The sequence below is a fragment of the Tympanuchus pallidicinctus genome, unplaced genomic scaffold (genome assembly GCF_026119805.1).
Source record: "Tympanuchus pallidicinctus isolate F22 unplaced genomic scaffold, pur_lepc_1.0 scaffold6, whole genome shotgun sequence".
In the NCBI taxonomy this organism is placed as follows: domain Eukaryota; kingdom Metazoa; phylum Chordata; class Aves; order Galliformes; family Phasianidae; genus Tympanuchus; species Tympanuchus pallidicinctus.
Window position 1 is genome coordinate 42521 of NW_026294780.1, and position 14224 is coordinate 56744.

The 14224-nt window shown below is 37.3% G+C and overlaps 1 protein-coding gene across 1 annotated transcript in view; it reads right to left on the minus strand.

Annotated features, from left to right (window-relative positions):
- The window catches only part of EGFL6 (EGF like domain multiple 6), a 42352-nt gene that overhangs the window by 9896 nt on the left and 18232 nt on the right, over positions 1 to 14224 (minus strand). Inside the window, exons 6-8 of the mRNA XM_052664677.1 lie at positions 13954 to 14088; positions 12330 to 12452; positions 4949 to 5278 (exon numbers count right to left, since the gene is read on the minus strand). Coding sequence (XP_052520637.1) covers positions 4949 to 5278; positions 12330 to 12452; positions 13954 to 14088 — 588 coding nt within the window. The remainder of the gene's footprint in view (positions 1 to 4948; positions 5279 to 12329; positions 12453 to 13953; positions 14089 to 14224) is intronic.

Here is a 14224-nt window from a genome sequence, read left to right on the forward strand (position 1 = left end):
ACCTACATATCTGCAGCACTAGCTGTTATATTATCTGCAGTTATATATAAAATTCTTTGCTTCAGAGTACTACACATTCTTAAGGGCTGGTGCCATCAGTGTAGTCTTATGAGGTAAGATGTGCTTACCTTATAGGCAGAAATTAGTGACAAAGAGAACTAATACCCTAGTCTTCCGAGGTACCTATGTAACCAAACACAACCAATTCACCAGTTCACCAACTTGGACTACACGGCTTCTTGTTTGGAGCTGGCTTGCACTCAGATTGCTTGGAGTGCGCACAGGTCTACCTGCAAAGTATCATTTATATAGATTCTCAAGTCAGTCTACAAGTTAAATAAGGGATAAAGAGATCACAAACACAACAGGAAGTCTGCAGGAGCACATCTGAAAAAGATACAATACTAAAAGACTCAAAGTTAAAAAAAAAAAAAAAAAAACCCACAAACCCAATGAGTAGAATAGATCTGTGGAGTACCATTTTACGGGCATGCCTCAGAAGAACACCATTGGTAAGTGAATCGTGTGGTAAAGAACCTTACTAAAAACCCTGATAGATTTTCCTTTATGTGCACTTGATTTCACCTTTCTGCTTTGCCAGCTACTGCATTTAAAATTACATAAACTGCATTTTAAACTCCTGGAAATAGCATTTTGTCTGAAAAAATACTGTTTGGTTTATAGCTTGAACGTTATTTTCTAGTTGTCTGCAGTAATCAAGTGCTATCCTTAAAGCTTTAATTTCTTTTTGCATTTCTGTTAGTGGGTCTGTATTTCTTATAAATCACCAGCAGCATCAGAATGAGCTCTTCCTGAGACAACAGTATTGGAGGAACAGATAAATAGCAGAATACTGGAACCCACACATCTTAAGGAGTTAACTGTGGGGACTGTGGTGTATTTTTGTTTCTTGTTATGACTGTTCAGATTTTCCAATCCCTGGAAATGCCTATGCTTGTTTTTGCCTAAGTAGTCTAATTATTCTACGTACAGAAATAGCATTAGATCTGGGAGAAGCAACTCACTGTCAGTAATTCTCACACATACAATCCCAAAGTGTCTAAAACTGCAGCATGTAGGATCTCTCAGAAAAAAGGTTTTTGCTGTCAATCTGACACTGCTCTCTGATGAGCAGAGCTCAATGAAAACTGTGAACAAACAAACAAAAACTCTAAAAAACAACTCTAAAACCACTTCCACTCCAAAAACTAGAGTGAGCACTGTAAAAGAAATCTATCAGCATATAAGAGATAGTAAAATGTAGAGTGGTTTCCTGTACACACCGTAGATCACTGTCAGACTGAAAGGAACATGCTACATTTCTGCTACCCATCCTCCTCTGAAAGAGTTACATCTGCCAGATGCCCGACATCTTTGGAGCCCTTTTATCTATAGCTTTGGACTGAGCTGCAGCCTGAGCATTATTTGCTCACACAATGGTCTAATTATCAGAAAAGAATGATATTAAAAGCAAACATCTTGATTAACGGAGAGTTCTCTTGTTCAGAATTAAGAGTCAAGAATGCATAAGGAAAGCAGCCCACTTATATCACTGCTGAAGCCAAAACCTTACCACTGTTGGTGCTGTCAAAAGAAGGAGCTTGGTAGTTAACACAGCTGGCTAGATTACATGTTTGGGCTTTACAAATATTAATGTACTAATTTTCATGTGACTTTTAGTGACTCCAGTAGTTGTTTTGTTCACACATCATGGTGTGCATATCCAGAATGATACCTGGGTCTTGACATTTCAATGCCCATTGCATTTCATATCACTGTATAAAAGCAGTTCCTACTGAGTCAATAGCTGTAGTTGAGGGTGTTTATCATTTCTGGAAATCAGACCTTAGGATCCCATATCACACAGAAAATAAGGAAAGGAACAAACACAACTCAGAACCTGAAATGACAATTTTTTCCCCCCTTCCCTGCAGTTCCTGCCTCTTTTTCTGCGCATCTGCAACTGCTCTGATCAATAACACACAGCTATGTATATTGAACCACCCCTTGCACTGCAACAGATACTTCCTTCACACTGAACAAGACAAAGACCTCATGGAAAACACCCATTAAAATCCATTAAAGAATGTATCACAAAGTATAAGAAGAAGAAAAAGTAAGTTTTCACAACTAACAATAATTTTGACATTTCTTCAATGTTAGGGCTTTATTTTTGCTATCTTTAACTACTGCATTTAAAAAAAAAACAAACTGTGATGAGTAGTTTTCATAAACAACCTATTTTACGTGGCCTCTTTTAACAATTTAGATCTTCACATATTAATTCTTTTTTCCCTTCAGCAGTTTTCTGCAGCTGCCCATATGTTTCAGATGTAGTAAAGGTCCTGTGATAGAATAGTGCGTACATTTAAAAATAATAATTAGGATCTCTGAAAAATGTGACCTATCAATTATTCCTAATTGACTCCTTTTCCTGGAAGACAAACAATACAGATACTAATAACACAAAGGCAGATGCAGAATGAGTACTTCTGGGGATTACACGGAGGAACTTAATGTGGTAGTAAGGGAATTGTTGCCGAATAGACATCAGCAGAGGAGGAAGAAAAAAGGATGTGTAAAATTACCAGCTGTAAATTTGAGATACTCTCATACTCCAGAGATCATTCAATAACATTAACAATGAAAGTCGTTTTAAAGCCAAATGTTGAACCAGTTAAGTGGATGAATCCACACGTTAGTACAGTAATGAGGATCAAGAGGCTCAAGAAAATTTAAAAGGGAAGGAAACAGTTAATAAGCACAGCCCAACTTGAAAGAAAAATGTAAATGGAACAACACGTTAAGTCATGCGCATGGTTGGGATCAAAACAGAAAGTCATAAGTAAAACAAAGTTCATATACTTAATGAAACTACTTCTAGGACACAGAAGTGTCCCCGTACAAAGAAGCACATCGATCTCCTTCCAGAGCTCCCTGGTAGAATAACATCTCACCGGCATGTTCAGCAAACAAATCCCTTATATCTCTAATGTCAAATTCCAGCCAAATATGACTAGAACAAAAGAATAGAGGAACAAAATCAGATAAATCACAATGGTCAGTATTTTCAAGCAATAACAGTAAAGCCACCACTGTCAATTGTAATGACTATTTCATAGAAAAAACTGTTTCAAATATCCTGGCTTGGTTGAAAAAAACCTCAAGAAGGAACCCCACCAAACACCATGACAGAATTCTCTTGTGCATTATTTTGATTTTGATTTTGCTGTGGACAAAGGATTTTCCTGATGTGCCTTTAGTGACATTGACAACTTGGAATTGAATCCATTCCACACAGTGTAGCAGTGAGTATTCCAAAAATACTTAGAAAAAAATATCCAACCATACTCAGGTTTTCAATATCTGGCAATATTTCCTGGACTTTCCAAGCATGTTACATCTGAGTTACTTTCCTCTGCCTACCAATCCATCTATCACAGAAAGGCAGAAAGAGATCCGAGGGCTGACTTTATGATATTTTCATCAGACTGCATTGCCTCAGGAAATGAAATAACCTACAGTCCTTTATGGCACCAAGTTCTGAATAAAAGTATCAGTAACTTATAACAATGTTACTTATTCATATTTAGTTAATTTAGTTAAGACCTGGGCTTTATTGCTTCTTGTGAGACAATGGAGGTAAATCATCTAATTCTTTTGTCTGAGACTCTCACATGTATTTGGCAGTACCAGTATGGATGAGACTGGTTCAAGGGTAGCTTGCCATCCAGTGAAAACATCAGCCCCAACTTGACTTCATCTTCTGCCCCTGCTATCTTTTTCAGGGAAATTATTTATGAAGAGATCCTTAGAAGCTGGACAGAAAGCTGCATAAGCTTATCAAGAGTGGAAGGCTGGGTAAAGAGGTAGGGCGTATCTGGTGTGGCTGGCCAGAGGAAGAGTGGAGCCCTGGGTATAGGATCATCAGATTTGGAGTCGTGGCACCATCAGCCAGAAACCTTTCACAAAACATGGAGTTGAGTACAGCCTGGCGATTAGGATGCAGGTCTAATCACACTGGATAGCACTATTTTTGGTACTACATTGAAATGCTATGTTGAAAGAACAGAAAAAATCATAGAATTATATAGGCTGACCTGCTGATCAGGAGATTATCTGAGGCCCATCTATCAAATTATGAGTATCTCCAAGGATTCATATTTCACCTGTATTCCTGCACCAAATTTTGGCCGGCTTTGTGGAAATAAAGTATTCTCCTTCTATCATAAAGAGAATATTATACAAGATAGCAATTAAAAGGAAACATATGAAATCCAACTGAGAAAATTAGTCAATCTTCCTGATAAATGACTAGTGTCAGATATTAAGTGAGATACTTGAGATGCATGCTCAAATACCATCAAATGTTTTAAGAGTGAGAGAGTCCATCCAGATAAACTCTCACATCTAAACAAAAGAGATAAAAATCCTCTGTGATTCACATTATCTTTCTGGTGGAATGACACAAAAAAACAATGGCATCTATTGTACGCTTTATATTTTGAAACACAAAGGCACAAAAGTGTATGCTTTTAGTATGAATAATACACACTATTTGAGTGATGAATATGTCTATTACAAATCAAAGATAGTTCTTGTCTTAACCATAATGAAACAGCAAAATATCCTGTTTTGTTGGAGCTTCTGCGAAGAAAATGGGAAAAAGCTATATGTAAGCTGGTGTAGGTCCTTTCCAACCTTGTGATTCTATGATTCCAACAGCTGGAAGAGTGCCTCCCAGGATAACACACTCTTTTCTGTCAACATTGACTGCAGATAGTTTCCTCTAAAAGGGAGAATCACTAGCTCTAATCCCACAGTAGGTTTATTAGCTTGATTTTCAGTTTCTGCAAGTAAATTAGGATAGAGCAGCTACAATGTCTGGTAACTATTTTGTTCATATATATACTTAAATTAAAACTAGCATAAAAATCGAGAAACTTACAGAAGACATCTCCTCTAAGGCTTTGCTCATAGTCAATCTGATTCTCATAATCTTCCTTCTCCTCCTCATCTGTCTCATCGACTTCCTCTTCTATGGTGACTTCAGTTCTTTTTTCTCCCACAATGTAACTCCCACCAAGATCAAAACCGCCTTCATAGTCCAGTGACTGCAAGTGGGTTTTAGAAGCTGGCGTCATGGCTGCTTCTGGGATCACATTCTTGATTGCTTTATGCTTTGCCACGCTGTTTTTATGTGCAAGAAGTTTCTTTATTGTGTCCTTAGCTCTTCCAGGGATTCTTGGAATTTCCTTCACTGATTTTTCAGGAATAGCTAGAAACCAGAAGAAAGTAGTAAATATTCACCTAATGAACCATTCAGCAAACACGTTTATAAATGGCATCACATTGTCCTTGATAATACCCAGACACTCATACAGCTAAATTCTCTACCATGACATTTAAGTTCACCTCTGTACTATACTATGTATGCATTTACCTCTGTTGTACAGACAGCTCTCTGATTCAAAATCGTAGAAGCACCGAACGGTGTGGGTTGATAAAGAGCTTTAAAGACCATTTAGTTCCAGCTCCCATGATCCATTAGGCTGGGTTGCTCATAGCCCCATCCAACCTGGCCTTAAGCACCACCAGGGATGGGGCACAGCAGCTTCCCTGGGCAGCTGCACTAGCACCTCACCGCTCTCATAGTAAAGAATTTACGATGAGTTACAATGAAAACACAAAAGTTCCCTCTCTTACAACATCACTTGGCCTCTTGTGTAACACAGGCTACACAGCTCCTTATAGTCTATATTTATATACAAGAGCTTGGAGGAAAAAAATAACTCCTCATTTGGTGGACTACTAAAAATTGTCCACAGACATGATTCCCTAAAACAAATGTCAGCCTACTAGCAGTGAGAATTTTTTTTAGATATCTTCTGTGAAGTCCTCAGCCCTTTCACTACAGGCTGAAAAGCACTGAAATAAAGCATATTTTGAGGGGAGATATATCAAGATGATACATCATATTTCATTTAGTTCTAAAGGATAAAGCACTAAAACTTCAGAGAGGCATCCAAGAATTCCAAATTATTATCTTGAAACTGCAAGTTGGGCTAGAACATAGATACACAATTTCATAACATTTTTACTATTTTACGATTCCTCTTGACTGACAAATACTAAAAGAATATCCAGCCCTGTAGTATTTGCAACTTCTGATCCTGTCCAGAAACACATAGGTGAGAACTGTAAAACTTAGAGTGGAGTAAAAGTCAACAAAGATTGTTCAAATCTGTAAAATAAAAGACATAAATCAGAATGTGTGGGTTTTCTCCATTTTTGTTCCATAATACAGCATAATGAAGTCAAATATCCTCTACACCCAGACAGAAAACTTCAAAACACTTAGTGATAAGAGGGTATTTTTCAATTTAATTAGCAGCCATGATTTTCATATTATGCTTTTCTTCTCTATAAACTGCGTCTCAAGACAAAAACATTTTGTTTCTTTTCAAATCCAATTATTCTCTCTACGATCATCAAACTATGTTGGGATGCTTGAATGAGGGACTATTTTTACAGAATCCCATTTGAAGATACAATTCCATCGATGCAGGGAGCCAGAACTGATTTTCCAGCAGTGATGAAACCCAGAAGCAGTGCAAAGGGCTCCTTTTGGGTGGTCCTGTGTGGAGCCAGGAGTTGAACTCAATGATCACTGTGGGTTTCTTCCAGTTTGGGATATTCTATGATTCACCAATACTTTTTTCCGTATGTTTCTTTTCAAATAAGCAAAGACAAACAGAAGAGAAAACACCACTTAATGAAACAAAGCTACAGCCTAGTAGGAAAAGATGAAAAATCCCAGAATTTATATTAATTCCTGGATAATATAATCCTGATAAAAGTTAATTGGTCAGATTTTATTTAAAGGAAATGCAGCTACATTTTCTACTTCGTATCCCAGTACAATTTGACTCTTGGTTAATTCACTGGATTGTTCAGAGTTTCTGAGATTCTCTGAAATTGCAATTGGAGGCATAAAACAAATAATTGACAATAAAACATGAAATAAACAAAAACTGAAAATTTTGTTTTTCTTGTCCTTTGAATAAAACTCATAGCCTTGCTTGCCAGATACTTGCAAGTTAATGATACTCCACAAAGCGAGCCTTTACTCTGGAGGATGATATTCTCAAGGTTATATGTGATTTAACTGCTGTGGTTTTCTGAGTCTAACCTCAGAATGCAGCAGTGAAAGTTATCAGGAAGAACTCATTCCAAACAAATTTCCTCTTGACAATCAGTAACAAGAAGCTGCAGGCTGTTGATAAACATGCTATGGAAGTTTTCACGCCAGCCCAACTGCTTGGCAACCTGAACACCTGCTTTTAGTTCCTACTTTGAAGTCTTCCCAGTGAAATGAAAAATTCTTACAGCTTAACATAATAATCTCTGTGATGTCAGAAAACCAATCTTCTTGTACGTGCAAAACTAAGCAGTGTAGAAAATCAACTGACAGGTGTGACAAAATATAGGGACAAAAGCGTATAATCCCCACATGCTTGCAGACTCCAGTTTGCTGGAAATAAGAAAATCTTCATGTTCATATTTTATATCCTGGACAATGAGGGACCAGACACCAAGCATAGTTCAGGATATATTGTGGGTATCATAATCTGTATTCAGCTAAAGAACAGCCTGAGGCGTGGATTTAAGGCTTTTTATGTCTACCCATAAATTGCAGTAAGAACAGAACAGTCTAAGGATTGGACACATAAAACTCTGTCTGTCCTGCAGAAACCACAGCACTTGCAGGTTGCTGAGATAACACAGCTGAGGCACAAGTATCTCAAGATCCTTTGTGCCACTATATTTACATAAATAGACAGGTATTTCTCAGACATTTGCACATTTATGCATCTCTGTGACTGCACAGAGAATTTAGAAATTGAAAAGAAATGTAATGCATTTCATCCCAGCTCCTCTTTATGCATCTTCTGATGGGAAGCATGCAGACCAAGACCTCCTACTCCTATACAGTCTATAAATACAGACTGTATGAAAAATATCTCAGTTTCCAAAGGTATTTCATTTCTTTGAATCAGAAGGAATTACAGTAAGAGGTGGAAAAACAAAGGCAAATGGTGGCTGAGGGCTAGAAATAAATCTTCTAACATCTATTGCTGCGGAGGACTACGAGACCACAGATATGTGGTATGTCTAATGACTAAGTAGTGAAAGCTGAGCTGGAAAAAATATGGAGAACAGATGCCAACCTCCTGCCTCTGCTGTATCGTGTGAAGGGAAATGCTCTGGGGATGGTACAGGAGAGGGTCAGGCAGTAATCTGTTTTCCTCACACACACCTTGTGACTGCAACTGATGTTGAACAGGGCTCTGAGTGCAGGAGGGCTGCAACAGGAGATGGCTTACTCTGCCCACACAGACACTGCACTGCTTTCACCTTGCACCTAGCAACAGATTTGAAAATCTATTAAGTGGTAAGCCTTGAGACTGCCTTTCAAGTTCTTTTGTAGCTGTAGCTTCTGTATGTAAAAGTGGGAGAGGGGATGAGCAATACAGACAACCATTCACAGCATTTAGGGGTCTGTGGATGTGATTACAGATTAAATCAACAGTTTCAGAATTCACTCTAAAAAGTTCTAGAGCTCATGGTGAAGGATATCTCTTTCAGAGAAACCTAAGACATTCTTAAAGTTTTAACACCTAATTTAATACAGAGATTCTAGACTGTTATGGTCTTCTAAGCACCATCATCTTAAGTACTACACATCAAGGGATGGCAGCAGCATTTGAGTCTATACTGAATTGAATCATAAGGACCTGACAAGTGATATGACTAGAATGGCTTTTTAAGCTTTGAAATTGTATGATGCCAACCCAAACTTTTTTCAATACAGGCAAGTTAACAGGAAAACAAAATCTTGTATAGGTTTACCCTGTGAGCAAAACTGGAATTTGAGTAACATAAAAGGGACAAAGAGAGTTGTCGTGGTTTTGTATTGCCATTTAGATATCCAGCAAAGCAAAGCATAATGAAGAACAGAAACCTCTGTCTGCAGCAGGGCATTAAAAAGAGTGCCACTGTCAACATTTTAAGAGCAATGCCTGAAGGATGGAGGCTTTAAGATAGTTCTGCATTTTCCTGTTATTCTGTAGCTTCCTGTAAGTAAAGTGAACTAAAGACAGGTTCGCGTTTCCCCAGGAATCTTAATTGCTTATGGAACCTTCTGGGACCCTAATCTTAAATAAAAGCTGGAATACACATTGAAGCATATGGTGAGGGAAATGTGGTTTTTCAATTCACAATAGGAAATCAGGAAACATATGAACCTGAGCAAAGCAACAGATTGCAGCAAGATAGAGGCCAAATGTGGAAATGGCTAGGACCCTTTTAGGGAGCATTGGAAAACTTACACTTCTATAAATTGTTAAATGAAATGTGTGCTAGAGATAGTTCAGAAATAGTGTCCAACATTTCACACTGGATGGATAAAAGGAACAACCTCTGGTCATATTCAAACAAGCAGCACTGACTGCAGCTTGATGTCTCAGCAGCTTTCTGCTAAGTTGGCATATTGATATATGAATTGCATAAACCCCCAACTTCTGTACAAAGATGAATCTCACATCATCTCACTTATGTTATTTGGTAGCAGGAGGAGATACTGTCATAGAAGTTTCATTATAAACAATGTGCTTAGCTCCTCTCATTTCATAGTCTGAAAACTAAGCTATATATTAAAATGTTTTTCATTTGTTATATGCTGCTGTCATGGTAACCAGTTCATTATATATTTCAGAAAATTGCTATGAAGAATTGATGGTTCCTTGTGGAAATGGGATTGTCACCCTATGGGAGTAATTATATACAGTACTGATGGCATATTTGAGAAGCCCTTCTTTTATCTGCAGCAGAACCCCAGGCACATCTGCTGGGAGCTGGAATTGGCTGCAGAAGCTGCAGTCACTGCCACAGCCTCAATCCCCCACATTCTGAGGACAGTGTTCTCAGTCTATCAAATCCAATAGCAAAATCTCCTCTGACTTCAGAGAAGCTAAAGATTTTCCACAAATGTCTTATAACATGGAGAAAACTTTGCATTTCAGTGTATACTGCTATATCTAATTGTTGTTTCTGTCACTGTTTGAATAAACATTTGCCCAAATAAAACTCATCTGGCCCCGCTTTGTTACATTGCTTTTTTTTTTTTTTTTGACAATTTGAGTATAAATCAACTATTGAAACATTCAAAGTCAGCTTTCTCCCTCAAAGAAAGGCAGTATTTGTGTGGGAAGTACCACGTGAGAATCCAGTCTCTTTTTAGCACTGCTGCTTTTCACGTGTATATACCTCTGATTTTTTTTCTATTATTGTATTCTTCTTTGTAGTTGGTCCCTGCTTTTTGACCTTCTGCCAATGGCTCTCATTGCTGTGTCTTATTCCTCTATCCTCTCCTGCATTACATTTATTTTCTGTTCAGCATGTTCTAAGTTCACAGCTTCTTCCTCTTCTAAATGACAAATGGAATACAGTAATTAGAAATAGGACATGAGGAAGTGTGCAGAGAGTGAACAATTTAGTAGAAATGCTAGTGGAAAACAAGAAACTGTCCATCTTCAGCAATTTTTTTAACTAGGGCCAGACATTAAAAACTGTGTGATAGCCTTTCCATAAGCAAAATATTTCCTTTGTTCACATTTAAGCAAGCATTCCTCTTGCATTGTTTCTGCTTGAGGAAAGAATAACTAGGGCAAAATGAAATTTTCCTTTGAAAATTTCAGCTTCTCATTAAAAAGGAAAACCAGAATAATGCAAAGATATATTTGCCCAGAGATATATTTGATCAACACTTATTGACGATGTACTTTGTTTTAACAGAACCACGTTAAGATGTGTATTATCAATTTGTCCTGATGTTCACCCAGCTCTCAAGACTCATTGTGTCTTTCTTTCCTAGTCACTTGCAGTGGTAAATCACAAGGGATGCAGTCTAGCAAGCAAACTGGCACATAACTGGAATTTGAGAATGGCAATCCCTCCAAACAACTTTGCTGAGGTCCAAATCAAGCCTTTCATTATCAGCCAAGTTTTTGTGTATTTAGTTCTCCTCATCAAAAGTCAACATTTTTCACTTTAGTAGAAAGTAGAAATTTAACAGAAAATTAACTTAGGAGTTAAACTTTGTGTTTTTCTTATTTTCCCAAATACAGTTTTAGCCCTACTAAGGCAACTGCTTGCTTTGTGTTTAACATATGTTAACATGCTTCAATTTTACAGTGATAGGTGCTAATAACTTCAGATACTAATAACAGATAGAACCCTCTTCACTGGGCTTATTGCTCCCTTTACTTTTCATTGGAGTTGGAACCATTGATTTCAAACCAATGCCAATACACAGTGAGTGTATTTAAAATTAAAGGCAGAAAGGATTAGGATTGATAAACTCTCATGCAGATAAAGTGTATTCCAAATGCTGCAAGTGTCAACACTGATGCAATACTGGAGGTTTCAACTACCATTATGATGAGAGTAGGAACATGAGTAATAGAGAGACTCATAAGACACCAGAATTCATGGATAATAATAATACATATCTGATCATGGATTACTTGGGGAAAAAAAAAAAAAAGAGGAAAGAAAAGGTTTATATATCGTGTAGACTTCATTTTCTATAGAAAAGAGCTTTAAAATTATTCGCACATCCTTTATTAAAAAAATTTGAATATCTCCTGAGGAAAACATCTCTAATAACACTGTGAGGAAAATCTGCTAACTCTAGTAAAGGTAAGTAGAGTAAGTAAGTAAAGAGATTTATTTAAACACATAAGGCAGCCTTTTCCATCTTTCTTCTTGAAGGGTCACGTGCAGTTAGAAACAATGATATTTTTAAAGAAAGTCTTCAATATTCAATAGACAAAGGGGAAATTATAAGTGGAAATAATTTAGCAGAGGAGTCATGGCTTTCCTCCTTTCTCTCATTTTTTTTCTAAGTTACCTTGAATCTCTTCTGGAAGAAATTTAGTAGCCCTCCAAAAGGCTAGTTGTAAAAAATTAAAAAAAATAGTAATTGTTTAAAGCTATTTTCCCTGTTTCTTCATAATTATATAATAAATAAATAAATAAATAAATAAATCCACTTGACACTTCAAGTGATACTATGGGGAAGGCAAAGTTCATAGGCAAAGTTCATTTGAACTAATAATAATGACATATAATAAATAAATGATTATGTGTGGAGATTTGCTTTGGTGGATATTATAGTACTTTTCAGCTTAGTCTTTCCTAGAAAAGTCCTTGTAACCAAAAATTATTGCAGAAAAGGAAGATAGTACTGTTCCTGAGGTACTCACCAGCACAGTCAAATCCATTTCCTTGGTAGCCCTGATTACATTTGCATTTGAAGGATCCCTCTGTGTTGAGGCACTCTGCATGGAGGTTACACCTGTGTGTAGTTGTCACACATTCATTTTCATCTAGGGAAAGACAGAAATGCCTTAGAACTGGGCTGATAATCATGCTTCATGATAACCTGCTTGTAGCTGTACTGTAAGCACTAGAGTTAATAGTGCTAAGATGGTCCAGAGGCCATTGGAGGCAGAAGAATTAACGTTAAGAGAATATGCTTAGTTTCAGCTCTAGCCATACAGCTGTAGGCTTATGCAAAGCATCCCAGAAGAGTGCTACTGTCTTCTGAATGAGAACAGGATTCAAACTGTAGGTTGTGCACGGTATTCTGCTAACAAAAGGCATCGCGAAATGTGTAATGTCAACGAAAATAATTCACCAAGTCTTCCCCACTCTTTCACTATTTTGCTACATCACAAACACGTTTCTGACTTCTCCCACATGAGGGAGTCAAGTGACTGTACAAATATTTGAACCATTAGCATTCTACCCAGATTGTTTCATTTTTAGCAGCTGATAGATTCCAGGTAGGTCAAGTAGGACACAAGTAGCAGGAAGACTGACTCAAAAAAACAGAATTTCTGAGAGCAAGATCCAGGTTTCCAGATAAAGTGATAAAATCCTGACAACTGAGAATTCTCAATCTTTCCCCCATACACACATACTGTATAAAAAATTAAGCACTTTTTCCTCTTTAACACTGGAGCTACTTACAATACGAAGCTCTAATTCCAATACCCAGTATCCAAAACCTGCTTTGAGATCTCCCTCCCACCCTTAAGTGCCAATCTCAAGCAAAAAAAAAAATAATCAGAAAACATGAATTTGCTTTTGGATGTATTGTTGTGCTAACTCTTGCTGGCTCTCAGTTAGTGAACTACAGTGCCCAGTGCAGAACCTTACCCTTTGCCATTCTTTCACCATTAGCTAATGGTCTGAAACAGAAATAAAGGTCTTTTGATGTTTGTTTAACTGGGTAGATCAAGATAACAACTTTTCCTCTATTTCTGTTTGTGAGAAACGCCGACATGCAAAAAAGACCTGAAAAGTAATTAAGACCTCCTATTTTATACTTTTTTTTTTTTTTTAGGTTCCATACTATCCATCCAAACAACTATTTCTACTGTTGTGAACTGTCTTGATTCACATTGCTCATTAACTACACACAGAAAATAAAAAAGATTGTGAGACTGTTTAGTCATCAAAGGTTGAAAGTCGAAAGAACAAGCTCTTTGACTACAGTTATACCAAAATTAGCGCTTTCTTGGAGTTCATCAATTGTTGTTAACATACAACACCCTTTTGTACGTCATTTGCAAAAGCTTAAAGATGACTTGGTTCAAGGAGGCAATGTAATTTCCAAGTACCAGTGATCAAGTTTTTAATAAGGCCACAGAGAAAACCGAGAAAAAAAGCTCCAAAAGTCATAAAAAACATTCTTAGTGACATTTCTAAGGTAGCATCTCTAGACAAGGCCAATGTACTTCAGACAATGATGGGAAAGTTGCATTATGTGGGAACGAAAAAAAGATAAAAATGGAGAAATAAATTACATGGGCTAAGTCTTACCTACACAGTCATAATGGCCACTGATGTATTTCAGTTCATAACCAAGCTGGCACTTGCAGTAGTAGCTTCCAAATGTGTTGACACATCTGCGATTGAAAGAGCAGACAGCTCTGCCAGTGGAGCATTCATCAATATCTAGAGCAGGAATAGGGATGCTGGTCAGATCCAAAAGAAATTAAAACGGTCAAGCAGGAACTTGTTTGGTCTTGGCTATCACACAGCATTCAATAAATAAGTCCTATAATGAATACACTTGGGAATGGCTTTTGCA